Source organism: Astyanax mexicanus, chromosome 4, assembly GCF_023375975.1.
Source record: "Astyanax mexicanus isolate ESR-SI-001 chromosome 4, AstMex3_surface, whole genome shotgun sequence".
Taxonomy (NCBI): Eukaryota; Metazoa; Chordata; class Actinopteri; order Characiformes; family Acestrorhamphidae; genus Astyanax; species Astyanax mexicanus.
The window spans coordinates 41529076-41555495 of record NC_064411.1 but is presented as its reverse complement, the minus strand read 5'-3'; the positions used below and the strand labels follow the sequence as shown (position 1 = coordinate 41555495).

At 36.0% G+C, this 26420-nt stretch overlaps 1 protein-coding gene across 1 annotated transcript in view; it reads right to left on the bottom strand.

The window, feature by feature from the left end:
• Positions 1 to 300: 300 nt before the first annotated feature.
• The window catches only part of cux1b (cut-like homeobox 1b), a 228767-nt gene continuing 202647 nt past the window's right edge, over positions 301 to 26420 (bottom strand). The window contains exons 15-23 of the mRNA XM_022678800.2: positions 7615 to 7751; positions 6680 to 6746; positions 6400 to 6512; positions 4754 to 4870; positions 4532 to 4615; positions 4323 to 4379; positions 3112 to 3192; positions 2805 to 2869; positions 301 to 2619 (exon numbers count right to left, since the gene is read on the bottom strand). Of these exons, the coding sequence (XP_022534521.2) occupies positions 2559 to 2619; positions 2805 to 2869; positions 3112 to 3192; positions 4323 to 4379; positions 4532 to 4615; positions 4754 to 4870; positions 6400 to 6512; positions 6680 to 6746; positions 7615 to 7751 (782 nt within the window). The 3' untranslated portion in view covers positions 301 to 2558. The remainder of the gene's footprint in view (positions 2620 to 2804; positions 2870 to 3111; positions 3193 to 4322; positions 4380 to 4531; positions 4616 to 4753; positions 4871 to 6399; positions 6513 to 6679; positions 6747 to 7614; positions 7752 to 26420) is intronic.

Sequence of the window (26420 nt, the reverse complement as noted above, 5' to 3'; positions counted from 1 at the left end):
TTGAGATGCACTACTTCATGTATATGTGTAATATCAGACCATGAGATTGTCCCAGAACATGGGTGCATCCCTAATTTAAACTTTAATGAAAATGGTTACTAACAAAAGGAAAAGACAAAAGACTTTGATTGGCTTAGAAACTCTTTGTGTGAAAATAAATCAATACTCAATTGAGAAACTAATTTCTCTACTGTTAAATGTCATAAACAATCATAAATGAAAAGCTCTTGTATTTTCTGGAAAGGCTTACTTCTAGTCCCCCTTAGTTATAAACAGTGAACAGTAAATGAAGACACACACTGGATGCTCAAAAGCTTTATTTGGGTACTAATATATAAGGAAAGCACTGGAAGAGAGAAAGCAAGCAAGCAGAACAGACAGTTACAGCTGATCAGATACTGGAGCCTAACAGGAGACCCATAGCACACATTAAGAGTGCAACAGAATGCAAAATCCACCTTTAGGATGCTGCCAACACACTAATCAAAGTCTCCAGAGTCAGAATCTTAGGTTCTTGTTCTCTACTGGACATTGACATAAGCAGTTAGTGTATATTATGTTATATTTGACTGCATGAGACTGTCTGACCTTGTCGTATTCATCTAAGTCCAAGGACTCTACAGCTGTGTTCAGACTGCCAGTTCAAATCTGATTTCTGGCATTCTAGATGATCAGTGTAACGTTTATTAATTTATTTTTCTGACTGTTTGAGGCTAAATGCTAAAATAGAAAAGTGGGCATAAAAACTTTTAATGGAGTGCAGTGTACAAGAAAAAAAAAAAATATATATATATTTTTTTTTCTTTTCCAATTTTAGTTTTTTCATCTTTGCTTCTGACTTGATTTTTTTTAGGAACAAATGAAGAAAAAAATAATCTTTTCTTTATTTTTTGATTTTTCCATTTTTGCATTTTGCAAGGATTATACCATCAGATTTGTGTTACAAAAACTGACAAATCTAAAAATCAGAAAGATTCAGCTTTTCATTTTTCGTGAAATTCTGAAAAAGGCTGAAATGAAATACTAGATAATTGAAAAATGGATGAAAACCAATTGCATCTTCACTCTACTGAACGGGAAAAATAATGCTAATTTTTTTTTACCCAATTTTCTATTTTTGAATTTAGCTATATATATTAAAAAATTAAACTGCTAAACATTACACTGAACTAGATTGTATTCAGATTGTTTTGACAGTCTGAACAGCCAGAAATGACATAAAATCTGTTTTTTTTTTTCCACAAATCAGATTCAAACCACATTTGGAGATGGTTATAAACATCACTATACTTATATTTGTAGAGATACTTTTCAGTCTGTATGTTCAAATCAGATTTCACTTGTTTCAGTCTTTTGTTTCACTCAACCCAACAAACAACAATCTCATCACACCTCCAGAGTGAAATGTGGTGGGCTAAAGAGCTGGGATTGAGAAACAAATCTTACAAATTTGGCTGCAGTCTGAACACACCCTTAAAGCTAATTTGAATACATCATAATACATCCTAATATATATATGTATTAAGTCTTGCTAAATAAGATACTGCATAGAAACAAAAAGGATATAATAATGACCCGAAACCCCTAAACTCTCTCACTCACAGTAAAGTCAGTGGGAAGATTAATAATCTCATTGATTATTATGTATAAATAATTAGCCATACACTTCATTTTTTCACTAGTGCAAATGATCTAATTATTTAATTCAATCTCACCCTCAATCTATTCAATAATTCTTAATCCGTAATCCCTTCATTTCTTTCCCCAACACAGCAAATCTGGTACTACCCCCCGAGTAAACACCCACTGGTCCCCTCTTTCTAAACTCCCACAAAATACAGTAAATTCTTAATTATTAAAAGTAAATTAAACAATATATAGAGATGCTTTCTTTGATTATATTTGATTAGCTTGGATTTGAGATGCTCTTGGATTTGAGATCGTCTCATTGGTCTAAATCAGGGGTGTCCAATCTATCCAATCTATCACAGAATCTTTGTGGCTGCAGTTGTTCATTCCAGCCAATCAGAAGCACACGATTTGATCAGCTGATTGAAGACCGACCAACTGATTTAACAAACAAGTGGAATCAGATGTTTAATCAGAGCTGCTGGTTGTTTATGATGATCAAATAAGAATGGACACCCCCCTAGTAAGGTCTAAATCATAACAGTGCAGATCTGCCCTCTAGTGGCCAGGAGTAGATACTGCAAAAAAATAATAAAAATAATCTGAGACCGAGAGGAAGGCTTTTAGTCCTGATGCTGTGCTCAATAGATGCTCAATAGATGCTCAAAGAGCAAAGAAAGATGGGAATGAATGATTGATTTCACCTGCACGTTTTGCAGTTTGCTGATCAAACTGAAGATTTCTGAACTGATTTCTGATCAGTTTTCTTTGTGTTTCCAGCTACAGTTACTCCTATAGCTATACAAAAGCAGGGAAGTCATTAATGAGACATAAATGAAAAGATCTGATTGATTGAACACAGCATTAAGATCTGGTGATAGAATTGAACCCCCTCGTCGTGTTGAGCGCTGATCGCCCTGTCTCTGACATCACTGCCACATGTCTCCGTTTTCTCCATTCTCGTGGAAGCGGTGCAGGTGGTCCGAGTACCTGTAAAGAGGACGAGAGATAAAGAGGTACAACAGAATTTAGGTGCATGATCACAATGTATGTATTAATTTCAATGTACAACTCTGTAATAAAATAATTTTCACATATTTAACTGAATTACTGAAATAAAGTAATGATATTCTAAGTTTTTTGAGACGCACTATGGGTGCAACTTAAAGACTCACTTTTTAGCACAGTAAGCAGTACAGTCCCGCCCGATACTCTCACTCCAGGCTGTCTTATAGAGTACCTGGGAAAAAAAACATACACATATGAATAGAAGTTATATTTTATGTCTTCCAGATGTTTCTAAAGTTGTCCAAAAAACTCATATCTCAAAAACGGCAACTCATTTTAGATCTACAGGACACCAGATTCACATGAGCCACATGAGTCTCCATATATTTAACATTGTGTATTCGTTGACTAGGCTTGAACTTTGTCCACAAGATCTGAACTTTTGTAGCAAATTAAGAGCAGGTAGCACATTACCAGGAAGACCAGGCAGTGAAGGAAGAGAGTGTAGAAGAATGCAACGGTTCTGGCCATCTTATTGGACAGGATGACACGACCCTGAGACAAGAGGATGCAAAAATAAAAAAGTTTAGAATAAGTGTTGAATTCCAAACCACAAAAAAATTTATAGAATTTTGCGTCCATTTTGTTTGTATTTGTTGAAGTTTTCTAAGTTTTCTAAAAGCTTACGAATATATGAATGGAATGCTTTCTACTGGATTTTATTCTTACCATCAACAAAACACATCAACATAAAGATTGCATAGAAGTACAAAGGCACTGGAAGTTTTTGACGTTTAAAACACTTACGTTATGTTTGTGTGTAAATATTTAATATATATATATATATATATATATATATATATATATATATATATATATATATATATATATATATATATATATATATATATGTATATATACATATTCTGTTACAAAGTTTAAAAGATTAAAGACATAAAAGACATCCACCATTTTTGTTTGTTTGTGTTTTGTGCCATATCAGCAACAAATTGGCTATTTTATGGCATCGACAATGTTCGTGACTTCAGACTTAAATCAGTTTCTTCATATAAAGGACTTCCAGAAAATTAAGTATTTTAGCTGGTCTAATTTTTTCAAACAGTTCTTTCATATTTGTAACCCTATAAAAGTTATTTCTGGTGGTTAAAAATGCAGGGCAGTCTACTAAGATGTGTTTAATAGATTGAGGAGTATCACAGAATTGGCAGGCTGGAGGTGGCGGTGGGTAAGAGCAGTATGTCCAATTCAGCAACTAGTCATGATTCTGATCTTGTCTATTAAGGAAGTGCATATTGCATTTAATATTGATGAAGGGGGATATTTCATATAGTTTTAAAGACATCAATACTGGCTTGCATCACACTGAAAAATGTAATAAGAGAGAGGGACAACCCAACACATTTAGAAAGAGTGAGGCCAAGCGATCATTGGATGGCTGCTGCATCACCATGGCCCAAACTCATGGCTTTCTGACGCTTAGACAGTTGTGCCACCCAGTTACCTTGTTAATGTTTTACAAATCCAAAATGTTTTGCAGCATTACAGTGTTTATCATCACTTTGGACCGATCTAAGCGTTTAGTCTCTTATTATAAAAACGATGATGATTCCAGACTCTATGGGCGTGTGTGTGCGTGTGAGTGAGTGGGTGTATGTAAAACTAACCAGGCTGAGGGTGGCCTTGTCCCATGGGCTGAGGCTCAGGTATCGTCTCTGGCGCTCCTGAGAACAAATGTTAGATCAGATTGCATAACGGGAAATCGCATATTGACCAGCTGAACTAAGCTGTGTTATGAAGATGATGCACAGTAGTACACAGTAAATGTTCTGTGTTCTGTGCTGTGTGAAAGGTAACATATAGGGCGTTTTCTCACCCGCTTGCTGAAGGAAGCAAAGGGGTCCAGCCTCTCCTCATACTGGGAAGAGTAGCGCATCACTGTATCATCAGTCCCTCCGCTCTGTTAATACACACAAACACACATACAGATCAGCTCAGATCCATCATAACCAAATTAACCTGAAGCTTAAGTCACTCAACTGGTGGCATCTGCACAAAAAAAAAAACTCTTCTAAAGCTGATGTGCTGTTGGACTCACTCGTGACGGGTAGCTCTGCAGGAACTTGATCTTCTCGTATAGTTTGATGTTGTCGGCCCGCAGACTGTCCAGCTCGCTCTGCAGGGCCTGCATGGTCTGCTGCATAGAATGGCTCTCCTAAAAAGAGAGATAGAGAGAGAGACAAGAAATGATAAGCAATACGCAACCTGTATCTTAAAGGAGAAGTAGAAACGGGGTTTAGTGAAACATGATAACAAATACAAAGTTTTGTCAAATCGCTCACCTTCATTCACCATCAGCATTCTGAAACACACCGCTTTTATCCGATGCTCCCAACAGCTCCCTTACAATGGTAGCAATAGGGGCATATCTTTGCTCATACATAGAAATCACTTTTCTTACCCAATTAGCAAACTCAAATTAGAGCAGGATCCTTGTGATTCTTCCAATGAAGTTTGGAACTACTTTGAGTTTGTTAATAATGTAAAAATAGCTATTTCTTTTTCATCACTAGCACTGTAAGCCTGTTGGGAGCACTGACTAAAAGCACTAGGCCTGTATATACTGTCCCCCCAGAGAGATCCTACCTTAAGCCCCAAAAGGTAAACATGTAAACAAGAATTTGTCTGACAGTTAATACAGATATAGATTTATAGCAAGAGCTATAAAGGTCTACTGAGCTATCTGTGTCTTTGATCATATGGACACTTGTGTTTTTGAGCTAATTTATGTTTTACAGGATATACATATATGATCAGAAAAAAGAATCTGCAAGTGCCTTTGTGTTGTGTCCAGAGTTTTAAGTTAAATTAATGTAAATGTTACTTTTATCTATTTGTTGTTACTATATTATTTATTAATAAAGGTCTGTTTAATATTTAGTTAAGCTTTCTCAGGACCCATGGAGTCCCAGGGTGGCTGTACTTTATTAAATATTTATATTAAATAAAAAAGTAAATATTACATATTTTTATAATGGAAGCCCAATGTCTGTTCTTAATAATAAAAAGTTAGTTTTACGTTAAAATGGTGCAATAGTATTATTAGGCTTGTATATTATTACTGTGGCACATTGTCCTAGAGCTACTTTGGGAGCCCAGAAACAGTATATATAAAAAAAAAAATAGTGGCACTATAAAATGACAATATTATAATTTATCGCAATATAATTTCTGGGACAATATATTGTCCTGAAAATTTTGTTATCATGACAGGCCTAAAAAGCACTGTATTTTGGAATTCTGAAGGCAAATGGAGGAGGGATATTCAACAAAATTTTCTACTCGTTTTTATATGTTTCAATACACCCCAAGTCCATTTCAGACTGGACTTCTTCTTTAATCACCCCAACAAACCAAGTCCAAGCATCACCCATCCCATTAAACACCACCACTAGTTTACTCGTTTCCTATTAAACACCACCATTACTCCCACCACCCACCTTTAAAGGGATAGAAAAGACACAGATAAAGAAATAAAGCAAGTGTCAGATGATTATCAAAATGAAGACAAGAAAGAAAAAAAGAAGAAGTGTATTTGTCCCTTATCCTGCACTCTACCCCTCCTAACAGCAACACAGAGAATGAGAAAAGCGAGAGAGTGAGAAAGAAAGAGAGAAAGAGAAAGGATTAAGAAGGTGATACAGTGCTGGAAGTGATGAGAGTGGTGAGTATGAATGTACTCACAGCCTCCAGCTCCTGATTACGAGATCGGAATCTCTCTCTCTGGCTGGAGATGATGGACAGCAGAGAGTCCATCTGACCCTGAGGAAGTTCAGTCTGAGAAGAACTGCCCACTCCTGTGTAGACAAATACACAGGTTGCAGGGAAAATAAAGGTAAATTAAAGAGACATTAACATGCATGTTTAATTTATCTTCAGATGTGTGTATGTAGTGTACATTATATGCACAAGTGGATTCATCATCACTGCAGTCTCATTTTTGTAAATTGTGTAATCAGGTTACCTGAGAACATGGCGGTGGCCTCCTTTATTGGCTCAGGGATTTTGTCCATGCCACCCAGATCAGCTCCCTGGTGGAGACAAAAAATACACAATACTGCCTTAGCCCTCATTTCGTTTATGCAAACTGCAAATCTGATCAAACTTAAGGCTGATGGGTTTAATGTAGGGTTTAGATTTAACATCATTATCCTAACAACTTCTTTACTGTAGTGATGCTTAATGTTTGATGATCAGACCTCTAGTGATCAAAGTTTGGTTCTTGGTCTTGTCAGAGTGTCTCAGATGCTTGCATTTGTCCATTTGTCCTTATTCATCACTTTGATCAACTTCAAGAACTGACCCTTACACCAGATCATCATGTTATGGCTGCTTGGTGTATATCTTCTATTTCTACTTTGATTTTACCAAATTTAAAACCTGGAATATAATCAAGAGGAAGATGGATGATCACAAGCCTTCAAACCAAGCTGAACTTCTTGAATCTTTGCACCAGGAATGGCTTAAAGTTATCCAAAAGCAGTGTGTAAGACTGGTGGAGGAAAATGTGCCAAGATGCATGAAAACTGTGATTAAAAACCAGGGTTATTCCACCAAATATTGATTTCTGAACTCTTTAAACTTTATGAATATGAACTTGTTTTCTTTGCATTATTTGAGGTCTGAAAGCTCTGCATCTTTTTTGTTATTTCAGCCATTTCTCATTTTCCGCAAATAAATGCTCTTAATGACAATATTTTTATTTGGAATTTGGGAGAAATGATATCTGTAGTTTATAGAATAAAACAACAATGTTCATTATACTCAAACATTTACCTATAAATAGCAACATTTAGAGAAACTGATTCAGAAACTGTGAAGTGGTCTCTTAATTTTTTCCAGAACGGTTTTTGTGTTTAAAATGTTGCTTGACCATTAATAATGAGGGTAGATGTGTACCTCAGCATCAGGGCGGGACAGGGAGGACATGGTCTGGATAGTGCTCAGGTCATGCTCCAGTTTGAGGATAAGCTCCTTCTGCTCAGCGCTGGTCCTCACTGCACCCGAAAACTCCACCTGCAGCGCTGTGTAGCGCCCTGACATAAAAAACATGGAGCCTTTTAGAGCAGAAAAAACCAGCCATGATCGACTACATGTCCATATATTTGTGGACACCACTTAAAACACACACAGCTTATTTAGCACCTCTAGAGAAGTACTGCAACTTAAAGCAGCCGAATGCTTTCATTACAGGAGGTGTCCACTAATATTTGGACACACTAATCTTACAGGTTCATTATTTGGACACAGGTTTGCCAGTGCATTAATGTGGATAAGGAACCATAGTTCTTACCTCCAGTTCACTTCATTCTATGATCTACTGTACAAGGTTTTCACACACAGAGAGGATAAAGGATGGAACAGGTTTATAGATTAGCTGAGGAGACATTTCAGAATGGGCATTTTTGTTTCCATTTTGTTTCCATTTAGCACAAACACTTTCTCCCTTTCATTTTATTGATCTTCCTTTATAAATCATTGGTTGTTTGGATCAGCAATTTCAGTTAAATATATCATATAGCAGAAGAACACAGTGATATTTGAGAAGTGAAATAAAGTTTATAGGATTTTCAGAAAGGGTGCAATTTTTTTAAACAAAATTAGGTAGGTGCATTTGGGCACCCCAACAGCAAAACTACATCAATGTCCTCATTTGCAGAAATAACAGCCTTTAAATTCTTCCTATAGCTTTCAATCAGAGTCTGGCTTCTGGTTGAAGGTATTTTGGACCATTCCTCTTTACAAAACATCTGCAGTTCAGTCAGGTTTGATGGTTTCCGAGCACCATCTTTCTCCTCTGCTTATCTGAGATTTTTTCTTGGTCTGCCACTTCAGGTCTTGACTAGAACTGTGCCTGGAGTTTTTCCATTTCCTCACTACTGTTCCTCACAGTGGAAACTGACAGCTGAAATATCTGAGATAGCTTTTTGTATCCTTCCCCTAAACCATAATGTTGAACAATTTTTGTTATCAGGTCTTTTGAGAGTTGTGTTTTGAGGCTCCCATGTTGCCACTCTTCAGAGAAGATGTAAAGGAGAGAAAAACTTGCCACTGGCCACCTTAACCCTTTCATAATTAGATTCACTTGTGTATGTAGGTCAAGGATCAATAAGCTTACCAAACAAATTTTGTGTTACAATAATTAGTGTTAAAGGTATTCAAACCAATAAAATGACAAGGTTGCCCAAATGTATGCACCTGCCTAATCTTGTTTAAAGAATTATTGCACAGAATTATTAAGTTTATAGGATTTACAGATGCAATTATTGCATCTGTAAATCCTATAAACTTAATTTCATGTCCCAAATATCACTGTGTTCATCTGCTACATGATATATTTAACTGAATTTGTTAATCCAATCATAAAAATCATCAGCGGTGCCCAAACTTTTTCATACCACTGCATAAGATCTGGACTACATCGCCACCTGAGAGCTGTGCAAATATATGACATATTCTTTATAACTTTGTTTTTTAAAAAAGAGTTTATTTGTTAACAGAAACAGGCAGAGCTGCTGCATGTCCTGCATATTAATTAGGGCCCCAATTTCCATATCAATCATGAAATAATTGCTTCAGGACAAGAAACATAGAAAAAAAGACTCCACGAGGTAAATCTGCCATTGTTCTTTTTGAGGATGGATTATTGATTAGTAATAAATAATATTTTAGGAACCATAAATAGCCACGAAAAGATACCACCTTAAAAGTTTCCCAGCACTTTACAGTGAACTTACATAAACTTACACAAACTCTGAAGAAGAAAAGTGAACATATCCTGATTTTATACTGGATAGAACTGGTTTAAACACCCCCAAATACACCTGTACACTCTGAAATTTTATTAAGTATGAAGTATTTACCTCAGAGTGCTAACTGAATTCTTCGAAATTTCTGTTCCACCTTAAATGCTGTCGTTGTATTCGCACAATTACACTTTTCCACTTTAAACGTTGTAACTATCACGCTAGTTCCACCTTAAAAGCTGCCGCTCTATTCACGCAATCACTCTAGTTCCACCTTAAATGCTGCCGCTATTCACATATAGTCACACTAACAAGGGCTTACCTGACGTCTTTGTTCTACCTTAAACAGTGAAGCAGTACAGGAGCCTGGACTGAACAAAAGCACGATTTAAGGAGGCACAAAGCTGAAAGAAATATTAACAGCTACTCTTTCTACTTTTTCTTTTATTCCACCTTAAGGGCTGCAGCTGTTAGCTACATAATTAGTGTATTCCAGCTGATTATTTAATATTCTATTCCACCTTAAATAGTAAAGGGGTAAAATTTAAGTTCTACAACATCTACTGTTATTTTTGTTATAGTCATTCCACCTTAAATTCTACATCTGCCTGGTTAAATGTGTTTATATTGGCCTGAATCTCCAGAATGAGAGGAGCAGTCAGAGTCTAGAGATGGTATATGGTAGTATATGAACGTCATGGGTGATTAAATTTCTCATGTATCATTTTAACTACATTCTAAATTCTAGATCAGCTTCAGAAATGATCACATTTTGGCTCAGAGTTCAGGTAGGAGAACAATTGATCAGAATCTTGTTTAGGGCCCCAGCTTAGTAAAATAGGCCTATATAGGAAATAGGATCTTGCACCAAATCCCATTATTTTTCCATGTACAGTATATCTGCTAATAATGCAAAGCAACAACACATACATTTACACACATTTTTCTGTGTTATATGTTGATTAGGATATTTATTTATATTTTATTTTTTAAAGATGACACTTTTTTTTGATTGCATGCTCCTTGTTTGTAAGGTGCTTGTTAATTTTGTACTGTATACTGTAGCGGTACCATGTTTTTTAGCTTTCCCTACATGTTTAAATGGCGTCTATTCTGTTTGTGATGCTTATATGATATACCAGCCTGCTCATCCCTGATTGGACATATACAGCATAGCAGCTTTATACTCATTTGCATTATACTCAAGTTGACAACTTCTAAACTTTTTATCCATGCAGTGAAACTTTTTCATACTTCCATGTTGGTTATTGCAGAAATATAAATTAAACACCATATTTTTTCCATTAATAGCTAAAATGTGTTCCGTTAAAGTAATAAAACATACCAGTCCTGCTTGAAAATTTTATGAACATTTCCATGAAAAAAACTTTTTAATTGTGTTAATTTCTGCCTCTGCAGCGCCCTCTCAGGTTCAACTGTGCTATAGGTGTGGATGATGTGTCAGTGTACTTTGTGTCCGTGTACCATCGGTGTTTCACCACTATCAGAGGCATGCTGCTGCCGCTGCAGCTCAGCCAATCAGCTCTTCCTCCTGCTCTGTCTCTAAACCCATACATCACCCAGTGTCCATCCCAAACTACTCCTCCTGTTTTTTTTTTTTGTTTTTTTTTTTGCCTTTTTCAAATTTGAGCTGAGGGTGATGTCAGAAAAATCAGGGGGCTTAGTGCCCCTTTAAACACTCACCAGAGTTTATACTATAATGTATCAGGATTAAGCGTTAATATTTTATTCTGTAGTTCAGCGATGTTATGATCATAAAGAAACGCTCTGCTGTGTAAAACTGAACGCAGAGGGAGCATTACACACGGGTCTAAAATTGTAAACATTAGTGTGGCACATATTCTCAATAGAAACTAGCCTTTAGTTCGTGCTGGAGGAACATTAAAACATGTTAGCTGTGCTCCTGTTTGCTGTTGATTGAGGGAACCTGAAAACCAGTAAACACCCTGTTAAGCGGTGCAGGTGAAAATAAGACAACACTGCTTGTCAGAGCTGGATGTGATGATGCAGCCTTTGTGAAAAAGATCTATTAGGCGTCTTTCAATGCAAAGCAACCAATCATGACCTGCTTCATCCATTAAAATGAATATAATGAATGCATTGTACTGTTAGTCTTCATATATTTACTTGAACGCCAGCTTATAAATGATTGATACAAATCAGTTGCAGACATCAGAAAAAATCAGAAAGAAGCAAAGCAATTGGAAAAAAAGAGAAGGAAAAAAAGAACAGACCACAGCACATGTTTTGTGTTTGTATAAAAGATATTTACTTCAATTATCACACCTAGGGTGCTAGTGAATAATAATCATAATAACAATAATAATACATTGTGAAGATTTCTTACAGTGATATTGCTTCTCCATATTGTATAAGGGACTGTCTTACAGTGCTGAGAACAGACTACATGACACACTAAATAAAAAAAACAAACAAAAAAAAAAACAAACAAAATAAAAGATTTTTTTTTTTTTTTTTTAAAAAGATGACATGAAACAAAACCCCAAACCCAACACGAGAGGGCCTCGGAACAGTTCTGAGGGAACTGAGGTGAGGAAGGCCAAAAGATTCCTTCCGTATTTAAAAACAACGATCAACGATCATGCAGCCTTAAGTGACTAGGTCATACTGAGGCACACACACACACACACACTCTTTTTTCCACTCACACACACTCTTTTTATTCCACTCACACACACTGGTGAATATGAGGGAAAGGGGTAAGTGATTTGACGACTGGTAACGATCGACACAAAGTATCGAGAAAAAAAAAAGAGCTGTACGTATTTTTTCACGAGTTACGAGTTCCGTTTTCCAATAGTTCTTTTTTTTTCGAGCGGTACCGAACTAGTGACAAGTATCTGAAAGGAGCTCTCACTAAGGGGTGAACACACCGAGAGCCAATAGGCAGGCAGAACGCTGCACATCAAACAAACAGACAGACAGACTCACACTCATATATGAAAACACTCACACAGACACATGATCGGACGACAAACGTCTATGAAGAAAAAAAAACAACATAAAATGAAACAAAAAATTTAAAGTCAGCTAAAGCTTAGTACAGTATCGCTTCTTCAGCTTGCAGCTGGTGTGTCTGTGGCTAACACGTCTCAGTGTTGCATAGCCCGTCGCCACACTCTCCTGGACGTAGTAGGAAAACCTTGGAAGAGGGCTGCACGATCACTATTGTTAATTGTATCTCAGGATCAGTCTTCATAATGATGATAGCAGAAACTCTTGAGCTTCTCAAATCAAGCCAGTTAGTGCTTTGTGTTGAGCTTGTTTTTTTTTTTTTACCTGCTTTTTTTAAAAACCTCACTAGCAGATCAGTCAATTTACTATATACTGTTCCACATCAAGTTAAATAAGCACTCGTAAATACGTAAAAATTAACAGCTGCTGTACCTTATGGATTATTTAGCATCCATCACTGATTATGGCTTCTTTAGGGACTTTAGTCATTAAAGGTAATCTGAAGTCTGGAACCAGGTATCAAATTTATTTCTAGGAATTACGACTTGTTCATGTGTCAAGAACTAACCAGTCATGAACTCGATCGCATTTATTATAATCACGACACCATATAACCCCGGCATAGGTGCCTGGTAGACAATATGCTAACACTTTGCTAGTAAAAGTGATGGTATAGACTGTATTAGGTAGACGAAGAGGGATTTCAGACATGATGGTACATATTCTAAAATGTAGTTCATTTAGAATCTTTAAAACTAAAGTCTTTCATCTTTCAAAGAGAGTAGAAAATCATGCACCATGTGTTATATGTCTATTTTTCCACAATGAGGAAAGTTAATTGATCAGGAAGCCCCTACTGTGGACTGAAAGAAGAAATTTGATCTTCAGGAAATTCAAGTTGCTGGTGTTCTCAGAACCATGGACAGTTCCCCCTGAGAATCCAGACCTCTACATCATTGAATGTGGAACTCTCTCCCTGCAGTTTAGGGGGTCTTCTTTTAATTCCTAAGCATGGAAGATTGGTTGTGATTTGTTAAACATGAACTTGAACACGTGAACTTAAGGGCCACCTTGACTGGAAATGAAACAAATAAAAGATAGTCTTGACTTTTTTTTTTTTTTTTTTACTAAACATCATATGCTTGGTAGTATATATTTTTTTTTACCTGTTTTCCCATATCGTGCAGCCCTACTTCCAACCTAAGAGAACTTGGCAGGTGTGTAGTGAGAGAATCAGCCTTGTAGACCTTCCATAACTTGAACAGTCGACAACGTGAGAAAGGAGAGATGGCAAACGACTGCAAAACACCGAGACACAAACTCCTTGACCCTGTCTCTTGACTCAGTAACCTCAGGCTTAAGAAAACTTCAATGTGAAGTTCCAATTTTGGTAACAAAAGGGTCTTACTACGAAGAGACGAGCTGAGAGGAGAGAAAGGAAGGAGGGAGTGAGTAGGGGAAAGGAAAGAAAGAAACGAAGATAGAAGGAGTAAAACGCAAAAACCATGAACATTATATATACACAGCCGACCATACAAAAAAAAAACAATGTCAAGAGACAGATCTCAACATTTGTGGAGTCTCAGGGTACATCTGAAATAATCTTAGTATTTGGCATTGACACTCAATCCGTATCAGTCCATTAACGAACCGTCAAACCTCCGAAAGGGTCCGGACGTCGACGTCATGATCTGATAAAGTTTGTACATCTAATTACAGCTATTATACACATCATAGAAAGTAAGCATGTCTTTTTTTTTTAAGTTTTTTTTCTTCGCTTTTGGACTTGTGTGCATGTACTTTGTAACCCGTTCGTAAATGAGTGCTATCAAACCAGTGGACAAAATAAAGACATTTTCCCGTGAACAAGAACGCGAGGGTTTGAGGCCTCTGGCACTTTAAGGCTGTGTGGGTGTGGCCCAAAAAATACCCACCTCCCTCCCCCGTTGTTAGTCCCACCCACCCTTGTTTTTTTTAGTCCCGCCCACCCCAATCATTATTATAAAGTAGTGTCCCAGCTTTCGAAAGCGTCAGCTGAAAAGATCCTCCGTTAGAAAAAAGACGAAATCTAGAAATCTGGCAGGGTGGCTTAAGTAGTAAAGTGATCAAACTCGAGCAGCCACAAAACTGGCATTAAGTAGAGTTCTATTTGAACATATACTTTTTTTTTGTACTTTTTTTTTCCTCTTCTTTTTGTAAATACAAATGACTGACATTAATCTCTGAAACGACGTCTTACAAAACAAACCAAGACAAAAAATAAAACTAAACTAAAAGCTTTTGACTCCAGGATATATATATATATATATATATATATATATATATATATATATATATATATATATATATAAAAAACAAACAGGATATGACCAAACCAAACCACACACAACACTGTGGAAAAGATGCTTACGAAAGGACCGAATAAGTTAACGAACCAACAGGTAAAAATGAAGTTAATGACCTCAGACCTCAGACTTGGGTCAAAAGACAAGGAGCAACGTTCCAATGGAAACCATGCAAGAAGAGAGAGAGAGAGATCAGGACCTGCCGATTGAACAGCTGAACAGGTTTCTGGTATCAGTTATCTGTGAAACGTGGTGTTGGTATCAGCAGAATAAGGAAAAAAAAAAACACTAACAAACCAACCAACCAACCAATCCACAAACCACGAAAAACGTTAAGTACATAAAGCACTAGGCTAGCAGGAACCGTTTAGCAGCAAGGCCTTTCAAAGACTACATTTCCCATCAACCCCAGGGATCTAGCTGTCTAACAGTTGTAACATACTGTATAAAACACTGCTTTGCGTTGACCTTGACTCTGCGTGCACAACACCAGGGCATCTAAACATATGTGATACTGAAAAATATCAGTGATTTGGTTTGATGAAAAACTAAAGGTGGGAGGAGTTTATGCAAAACGCAAATAGGGGCACATGGCCGGTGTCTTGTATTTTTGTAGGCTAAAGGATTCAAAACATGGTGAGAAAACTCGTAAAAGCTTCAGGAAAAGCGGTAAATATTTACCGACGGTGACTCGCAGATTAATCAACAAATATTTGACGATTATTCTACGATTTATCAACGATTATTCAATGGTTATTAGTTGTTTATTCCATTATTATTCAATGATTGTTTGGTGATTATTCTGAAATTATTCGCACATTGATAAACTGATTGATAAACGTTTGAATAAATGTGGTTATTAAGAGGCTCTGTGTCTCCAAACCTGATTTTTTCTCACTTCCTGACTTTATTAATGTAATAAATATAAAATAAATATTCTTTTATTGATATGTACTGTTGTTTTTATTTTTTTAATTTATATTCGGATAAAAGTAAGCTTTAAAACTGAATTTCACAAGGAACTTCCAAGGAATGTCACAAAACCAATTCCAGTCCAATTTCTGTTCCATATACGCTATATGGAGTCTTTGTTATATTTGAAAATATGTCTAACATTATAGTGATGACTATGACCTTATAAACGTTGAGCACAGCTAGCATAGCCACATCATGAACTAGGCTATAGACTAAGTGCTTATGTTTAATGCATAGTTTAGGAAACATATGCAATCATAATATGTTTTCCTGAGACAGATGGAGGTCACTCATGGTCTGATATTACAGTGAGTTTAGCTGATGGTCAATTTGAAATATGTTGTATGGCAAATAGCAGGCTCCCATTTCTATGAAAACTCATTTTGCATGACCAGTCAATCCAATTAAACTCACTGCCCAACTTTTTTTAACTCGAAACGCCACCACAGCTTACTAAAGGCTGGCTAAACGTTGTGCACGCAGAGTAAGGTTTCTACAAATGTGATCTTGTGAATGGCCAAATCATACCATACTCACTGTGAATCAAAACATGAATCAAGAAGAAGAAGATAATTCCTGTAAATAAACTGCATTGTTCGGATATGGTTTTGTGATATGAGCAGATAAAAACCCTTTAAAACGTAAAAGAAGAAAAATCAAACAGTTGCCTAGCCAGAGGTATTCCAATCTGAACCGAACCCCATGCTGGATTTCGTAAATCGCTGGTCGTTAAAAGTGAGCAGTTCACGGAACTGGTCGGCCACTTTGTCATCACACCTGACTAGTAAGTGGACTAGTAAAGGGAGCGTGGACGAGCCGTAACAGCCAGAACTTGAGGCCTTGCAACCGGCCTGGTTACGTTATATATATATACGTATATATATATATATACGTATATATATATATATATATACGTATATATATATATACGTATATATATATATATATATATATATACGTATATATATATATATACCGGATAAAACACAAGAACGTGTAAAACACAAGAACGTTCGTTAAATCAATAGTCGAAGTCGTAAAGCTTATTATTCAGAGAAAGTGTGAGAAAATCTTCGCTTCTACACTGTTAACGATAACGTAACGCATGAAAAAACGCTTTCGAGAGAAAAATGAAGGAACCATAATAAAAATAATAAGAGATTTAAAGGAACAGTCCATAAAGATACAGCCTGACCAGCTACATAGCTCGGCATGTGATCGCTTGCATGCATACCAGTGATTTTAAAAAATATTCTCAGAAGAATCCACTTCATATTAATGTTTAACTACGGAAAAAATCAGAAACAAACAAAAAAAACTAAAGGAAAACGTCTGAGGTTTGTTTTGTCCTGATTAGGAGACCAGTGTTGTCCTCTGCACTACCACCTCTAACAAATTAGGTTAGGTTCTCAACAGACAAACAAACAAACAAAAACAAACAAACAAATAATAAAAAAAAAAAAACAGCCACACCATAATATATGTCTCGGTTAAAATCTGTACAACTTTTTTTTGACGGATGGTGTATAGAATATCTGATTTACTTTTATAGAAAAATAAGCGAAGAATGGCAGATTCCTGAATTCGCAAACTGCTTTTTTTTTTTACTTTACTTTAAAAAAACAACAATAATAAAAAAAACAGAGCTCGTCTGAAATTAAAAGCATCGTTAAGATGCAGGAGGGGGAGGGAAGCCTTGAAATGCTTTAATGCTTTAAAAGGTAAAATAAAAATAAATAAAAATAAAATGAAATAAATGCCCTACAAAAAGCCGCAAAAGAAAGTAGGCGTGTCCAGTTCCTTACAGTTCAATTAGACGTAAGATTAACCTCTAAAGTGAGGATTTCAAGTCAGGTCCTAAAGAAACAAGAGAATATTCTAGTAATTTCTTGCCCAAAAATCTTTAACTCAAAAAGAGTGTGATAACTGACTGACTAGCTGAATTAGATCAAATGATGTTAGGATAAAGTGTCTTCCTCAAACACCAGGGTTTGGGATTGAATGCTTTAAAGCAATGCTGACCTAAAGGTAAAATCTAATCTAAGAACAGAATGAATGTATTAATTATAGATCAAAATCAAAGCAATGGAAGAAGATTCTCTTTTAGAGATGGATCAGTGCTTGCATGAACTAGATAACAGCAGTTACAGATGGAACAAGTGTTTTTGTGGAGATAAAGCTCAAGTCGTTTACATGCGTTTCTGCCTTAATGTTTTAAAATGTTCAACTTTTAAATTTAAAAACAGTTAATGAGTGCATTACATGAATTTCACAATCTGATCTGATCTGAACATGTTAGTTAAATCTGATCAACATGTTTAACCAAGTTCATTTAATCAGATAAAATGATTAATGGCATCTAAGTTTTCAACAGGTCAATTTTAAAATTGTAAAACAGTTAGTATTGTTTCAAATGTTCATATTAAGATTTTTAAGATGAAGTGATTTTTTTTTTCTCCATATGTCATGTGGTGCGACCATGATTTATCTTAAAATTAATACACTTAACCTTTTGTTCTCAGGAGTTTTTAGTAGTGTAACATGTTTTAAAACAAAGTAGAGTTTTGTAAATAATTATATGTTTATTCTATGTCAGAGTAACTTTACTCTTAATTTGACTAAACTGAAGTAATTGACCTGTGAATCACCTACATAAACAAGTCGATAACCAGTCAAATAAAAAAAAAATATATCTGAATTATAAAATGCATATAAACACACTTGTTTTTATCTTAATTTTTATGAACTGACACTTCTTTAGCGTATTTGCTTTCCTTGCCTAAGCACAAATTAAGGGCCAAAAACAAAAAACAAAAAAATCCATACCAGACAGAGGGAAATAAGTAAAAAAAAACCATGAAAAATCTCTGTTGACCTGATAGATGCGCTCACATGCACACAATAACCCGTTTTAGTACAGTATTTGGTTTCTTTTTTTTGTTTGTTTTAAATCGCCTTTTATCACGTAAAGGATTTCCTCTTCTTTTTCTTTCTGAAATGAAAATTTCTTGTGAAAAAAAACAAAAAAAAGCAGACAAATCATGGGTTTGAGTTCTTCATCGGACCATGGAACAGAAGCGCTACTGAATATATCAATATAACAAAACGAAAGCAGGACAGTCAGAGAGACGAGCCTCCGATAGATAAAACGAAACAAAAAAAATCCACAAAACTTCAACCGGGTCCATTCAAGTCATCTGCGTAACTCAGTGTTTTCATCAGTGTATGAAGAATAACTTCTTATCAGCACAAATTCATAAAGAAAAAACTTCCACTGACCAGTCAGTACTTTATAATGCGAATAATGTGACAGCAATAAATCAAACTGATATCAAATGGAGAGAAAAAATTAGTCTCAAGCTCCAGCAAAACCTTACTTTGTAAAATGAAGCCACACATATAACGCAATAATAAAACGGAAGAACCTCGCCACCTGCAGGCCGGCCTCAAATAACCATCAAAAGTGTGAGAACTTTTTTTTTTAAATAATAAAAACGGTAGAAATCTCAGGGCTGGTGATGTAGACAGGGCTTCTTTAAGAACCTCTACAGCTCTCGTGTTAAAAAAAAAAGATGATGCACTAACTATAGGAAGGTCTCAGATAGTGGGTGTGTATTTGGGAGTAGTTGAGAGTAAGTACTGAGCATTCCCATAAACAGGGAACAAAAATGACAAATTTATCAACAAAACATAAAGAACCAGCTCTATATATTTCATAAAATGACTCCGACAAGGTATGAAACAGCCAATGGCTTTGCCTGGATACTGTTCACTCTGTTCTCATTTTCTTTGAGAAGTTTTTTCATTTAATTTTCTGTTCTTAGTATCAAAAGTTTAGGTTCTACTGTATGTTTGAGACAATGGGAAGTAATCACAGAAACAAGCAATGTTCATAAGGCTACATAACACCTACATAAGACTTCCTAAAGCTTGTGAGAACAAAAATTAGTCATCATAATGGCTGATTTTTTAAAATTCCGATATTATTTTACTGCATAAAGGTTGCATTTAGGTTCTACGGCATAATGTTATGATAACATTTATAATAGGGGTATTTTAACAAGCATCCATTAAATCTAAGTTGATTATTGATGTTATTTTACTGCAGAAAGCAGTACAACATCTGACATAAGCCTAAATATACAATAATCAATAATTTTTTTAACATTAGTTGTTTAAATTAGTTTTGTAACATTATTTCAGCTACAGAAATACATATTTTAAACGTTTTCATCTATTACAGTTGCCTTTATTATTGCACACATAAAATCTTGAGTGGCTCCACATGATCTACTGAAATTCTGAATAAAAAACGTGACGAATAACTAATATGTGGTGAAAAGCTAATGTGAAAATATATGTAGACGATGGACTACATACATAGATAGGTAGGTCATCATTGTATGCATTTAAATATATTTTAAAATGCATTAAATTTGGGTCCAGCCAATAAAATCACAAAATAAGACATTAAAGAGTTAAAGGACTGAGAAATACAATTACAGATTCTAATAAATCAATGCTGTTTACATGATTACTTAAATAAAACAAATAACTGCAGAAATGTGATTATAACTGAATTACAAAACACTGTAAAGTGTAAACACACTTTTGTTGTTCATTTAATTTTTTTATTAATTAAATACATTTTTAATTCATTATGATTTTTTTAAGGTAGGTAGTAGAAGAAGATGCTGTTGAAGATGTTGTGCACCCTTATGAACACTCCCTTCTTCTGTGAAGACCCTTCTAGGATCATGTTTGCATTTCTTTTAGCGGTCATACCTACGGAGCTAGAGATGTAGTAAAAACTGAAATGTTTAATAAGAGCTTTTGATTTTTATATAAAAATGAAAGAATTTTTAGTTTAAGGCGTTTTTTTCTTCTCTCTTATTTTTTGAAATAACACTGGAATTTATTTAGAGTAAACCCAGATTCTTTTTTATTTTGTGATTTAGGATGATTTACTGCACTGTTAAACGAATTGTGTAGTATTTAAAGGTGAAACACTTGAAGGCAAGGCACTCTTCACACTGATCATCTCATCAGACACTGCGAGGGTCGGATTCCAGGAGGCTTTAAGTGCTTTGATTGATGTCGGCTCTCCAGAGGGACGGTTTTAAAAAAACACTACGGCTGCTGACTACTTTTAGAAGACGGCAGCCGGTTTTAAAAGATCTGTAAGATCTCAAAGACTCATCCTGAATGAGATTCTTTAGTAAGATTGTGCTTTTTACTTTTTTTAGTAATCAAAACTTCGTATTTTTGAGAAGTGAATTGAGTTAGTGTTATGCTAAGAATGAGGGAAATGGGTGTGGACATTGGGAATGCTTTGATATTGGATGTGGGGGTGGGAGTTTCACAATATCTTCACCATGACTCTCGAGGTAATTGGATCACCAGTCATGGCGTGAATGAAAATTCATTAAGACAAAGCGGCATGGATCAATCTGTTTTAATGCTGAGCAGACGCCTTTGGCTCTGCATTTTTTTGGGTTTTTTACAAAGTGTTAAGTAACGAATCTCAGTGTGCGGCTTTAAGTGCTTGAAACGGGGCTCAATTCAACCTGCGAAGTTTATTAAATGCTTCACAGGCGTAATCTCTCAATGGCAGTAAGAGCTGAAGAAGACCTGGCCTACATTCCTCTACGAAGAACTTCCAGATTAGACCGTTAGCCTGGGTCCTAGAGACAATCAGTTTGATACTTTTATATCATTGTGCTTTGAAAGCCTGAGGTCTAAAACGTTTTTGAGGCCTGGTTCACACCTCATGAAATGAATTTTTGATGTTTACGTGTGAATATAAGTGCAAAAGGCTGGTAGAACCTTCAAGAAAACTTCTAAAACCTTTGGTGCTCAGTACTCAAACCACTGCTGTGCCAAAATACAAAACACCAACACTAAAGGCCTCTGCATACTTTCTGCGAAACCAAATTTTGATTTTGAGAGTTGCACAAAGTCAAATGCACCTTCGCTTGGCTACATTTTGTGGTTTTGTTTGCCTTTTGCCAAAGCTCCACTTTAGAGTTTTTGGGATGTACAGTTCGCTGGGTGTATCCATTCGTGTGCAAGATGGCGTCTGCAGTTTTTCATTTCTCTACAATTAAGTCAGATTTTTCGCCGAAGCCAAGCGAACGCTGTCTCCACAAGAAGTGACCTGAGGCCTTAAGACTTTCCTACAGCTTATCCGCAGTGTACCAAAGAAACTACCACTTTTTTCAGAAAGAAAAGGAAGCAAAAGCAATACCAGCCAGACCAATCACAAGAGTTTTTGGGCTGTCCAGTTCGCCCAGCTTACTTCTGCACAACATGCGTCTGCTTTGGTTCTTTTTTTGCCGTAGCCAAGCGAAGAAGTATGCTGAGGCCTTGAGAGCTCCTTGTCACCTAGCCGCAGTGTACATGTTTTTTTCCCCCTAAAAAACGAAACCGTAAAGAAAGCCAAGGTGGTACAATCCCGACCAATCACAGGACCAGCTTGTTTGTTTTTTCAGCAAATCACGCCACATTTTACACCAAAGCCAAGCGAACGCCGACTCTGCAAGAAGTATGCTGACGCCTTAAGACCTTCGCAGTTTACGCTGGGATTTTTTCCCCCCAAAATGGAACCGAAAAAGAAAGCAAAAATTTAAAAAGGCCATGACCATCGTCAACAAGCACACATCAAACCAAAAATATCGCAAGGCCGTTCAGACAGGAGTGACTTCACCAACCACCATGCCAATCTGGAGCGACCGCAGTCGACCACAACTTCTAAACGAGTCAGGGGGGGAGGGCTTCCATCTCTGAAGAGCACAGATACAACGCCAGTGTACTCAGGGCCTGAGAGGTACGAAACATGCTCCGAAAAACTAAATTAAAACACATCATCAATAACCGAAGTGAGAAAGAGTAAAACAACGTTAAGAACTATATAATAACAACAACAAGAACAAAGGATAAATGGTAGCATCAGAGAAGGAAAGAGATCCTGCGTCCAATGAGATCAACGTATATCGGAGAATATAAAAAAAGAGAGACTGTTTCGTACGATGTTCGAGAAAGATACGACAAAAAAAAGAGAAAACGAGAAATGCGCAATTCCAACAATCCAAACAAAACAGAAGAAAAAGGTGAACAGCTTCAACATTAGCGATAAATGCCATTGTGATCATTTAAGTGACATCATAATAATTCAACGTAAATATAAACGAGTTAAAATAATCTGTAGAATTCATTAATATACAACGTATGAGAACTACATCTTGTAAATTTTAACCCAATACTGCCGGCAGTCTATCAGTCTAAACTTAAAAAATCAAAACCAAACAAAAAAACAAAAAAAGAACGTAACTTGCCCTCTTATAATCCAATACATATTAAAAACAAATTCAAACAGAATTCAAATAAAAGAGTCAAAAACGCAAAAATGCAGCACCTATAAATAAAGCTGAATAAAACTGTAACTCTATATGATGCTTCAGGATATGGCAATTAAAGGAACCTAAACATTATACAGGAATAAAAATAAAAAATAGAAAAAACAAGTGAAAAGGATAAAATCCGCTACTTCATTAGAAGCCTAGTAACGATAATGATTGATAAAACAGCTTATGAGGAGAGAGGAAGGGTGGCAGTTGTGCACGTGTGTGCAAGTATGTACAACCAACGTAGGGGGATACAATTCACACACACACACTTCCCACACACACTAAAACACACACTCACTCGTACACACACACTCACACACATAAAGGGGAGAGGCAGTGGACTGGCAGGCACTGAGTCCCGTCTGATATATTGGCAGAGATATATGGTTCTCGCCATATCTGTAAAGGGTGACCTCAAGTTAAAAGTCAATACACTAAAAATAAAAAAAAATAAAAAAAAATGCTAATAGCGCTACATGCTAATTGACTCATCTGAAAATCTGAGAAACATCTAAGAAACACTTTTTTAAAAATTGCCTGAAGTATTTTACACTTTAGAAAACCTCATAGTCTTAATAGTGGGAGGAGCCTTGAAGAGCTACAGTTATAACTGAAGTGCTTCTATGCTTGTAATTTAATTTATTTCTATTTATGAATAAAATAAGTGCTAAAACTAATGGATCAACCAGGCCTGACTTAAACTAGTCCTTAAAATTAATTGTAATGATGCAAACCTGCTGGAAATACTTTAAAAATTGTTATTTTTTTACTATCCTACTTTTTTACTATTGCAATATTTTTCCCAATTCTGTATGAATTCTCAAAAGCACAATATTGTTCCAGATCCCACTTTTCTGACTCTGAACAAAATGTGAACTTTTCTTTTTTCCTCAAATTTTATATGTATAATGTATACAGCTCTGGAAAAAATAAGAAACTACTTACAAATGATGGGTTTCTTTGATTTTACCAAATTGAAAACTTTTGTAATATAATCAAGAGGAAGATGGATGATCACAAGCCATCAAACCAAGCTAAACTGCTTGAAATTTTGCACCAGGAGTAAAGACATCCAAAAGCAGTGTGTAAGACTGGTGGAGGAGAACATGTCGAGATGCATAAAATATTGATTTCTGAAATCTTAAAACTTTGCATTATTTGAGGTATGAAAGCTCTGCATCTTTTTCTGTTATTTCAGCCATTTCTCATTTTCTGCAAATAAATAAACTGAAGGGGTATATTGTTTTTATTTATTTATTTATTAATTTTTTTTACCAGAGTTGTATATGAAGATGATTTAATTTAATACATATTGTATTGACAAAATACAGCCCAAGAATGTCCTGGTTCATATCATTTAAATGCCTTTGTGCTTGCTGGAAAATAACTTTATCAGACCTCATATCATCACAATGAGGTTCTCCTAGTCCTAGATAAGATATTAACTCTTTAACTGGGTTCCCTTTACAGAGATATATCAGACCAGGAGGAAGGAGGGGAGAAGGGATCCATGGCATTTAGTGAATGAGTTCCATTTCTACAAGGAAAGATATGCACACACACACTCACACACACACACACACACACACACACACACACACTTGTGAACTGAAAGACACAGGACATACTCCTCGCACCCGAAGCGAGACCCCCATCCCCATCGGCTGTAAAAGCGGGCGCTAGTGACCGGTGGAGTGTTTTTACGGTTTTAAAGTGAACTGTGCATTTCTTGGCGACCTCAGAGGTGAAAAAGGAGACGGGGTGGGTGTAAGGGGGTAAGGGTGTAGGGGGGTAGGGGGTGGAAGTGTGACAGTGTAGGGGTTAAACCTTAAAACCTCAAAATCAAACCTCATCAAACACAGTACCGCATGTACCAATCTACAGTACTACAACTCCCACAATCCTCTGCAACTCATCATGTTATTCATCGTAAAAATCCTGTTTCCTGAAACAGTTGCCAATAATGGCATGCATGGTCTTTCTGAAAGAGAGAGACAGTTTCTTCTGTTCTTTTCCTTTCTTTGAAGAAGACCCATCACTGCCGGCATCTTGTTCCGCCTACTGTCCGTTTTTTATTTTATTTTATATTAATCCTTTTATTGATATTAAGTTGATTTCCTGAAGGCGTTCTAAAACAGAGGGATCAGATAAGAAATGATCATCCCGTGTATTCCAGATGGCGTGGACTGTGGTGTAGCTGTTGTAGTACAGGCCTGTTAAAGCTGTGAAGTGGATGTGCACTATTAAGAGCTCTACGTAACAAGTTAAAAAAGAAAACTAAAAAACGAACAAACAAACAAAAAAAAAATACTATGTCAGCTACCACGATATAGTCTTGTTTTTTGTCCTTTTTTTTTTAAAACCTTGAATCTTTTTTTTTTTTACTTAAAAAACGTGAATTAAAGTGATTTTTCTTTTCCAAGTTTTTCTCTTCTCACTTGTGTCGATTCTCCCTTTCCGAAAATGTGAAAAGTGTATTTTTCTTCGTCTTTTTTTCCCCCCCGTCCTTTAGAGTCAATAGACTGTGCAATCTCTTAGTGGCAACCGAATTGCTATATATATATATATATATATATATATATATATATATATAGATATATAAAAACTTGTTCTTCGTTGGAGGATTTCCCGGTTTTAAAAAGAAGAAAAAAAAATAAAACAGACAGACATACAAACGGACCAAAACAACCTTGAAGAAATGCAGGAGGATCTTCTTTTTTTTTGCCATCAGATGGCTGGCTGGCAGGCGTGAAGAAGGGGGTGGTCTATAGAAAACGATGTAAAAAGTTTCCTCCCCTCCTTTCCTTCGGCAACTTCTGTAAAATCTGTAAAATCTGTAACTTTTTTTTTTTAAATTGTATACGTTTTCTTCATTGTTCTTCTGCTGCTGCTGCTTCTCTTGGTTCTTTTCTCTGGAAAGCTCTCGCATCTCCGTTCCAGAATTAAAACGGAGTGAGGTGGAGCGATAAAGCGATGATAAACGATAATACGAGATGCCCTTTGATTGAGGATGATATGCACACAACACATGACTTTAGGAAAAAAGTACAAAAATAAAAATAGAAAGAAAAGGAGACCACCTTACGATGCAAAGTCTTCAAAGTGAAGATGGGAGAAGGAGGAGCTTAAAGAAAACAAAAAAAAAAAACAAAGAGAAACTCACAAACATAGAGAAGTGTAACAACTACAACTAAACACGTCAGCGTCAGAGTGAGTGCAGCGTGATGTGAAGAATC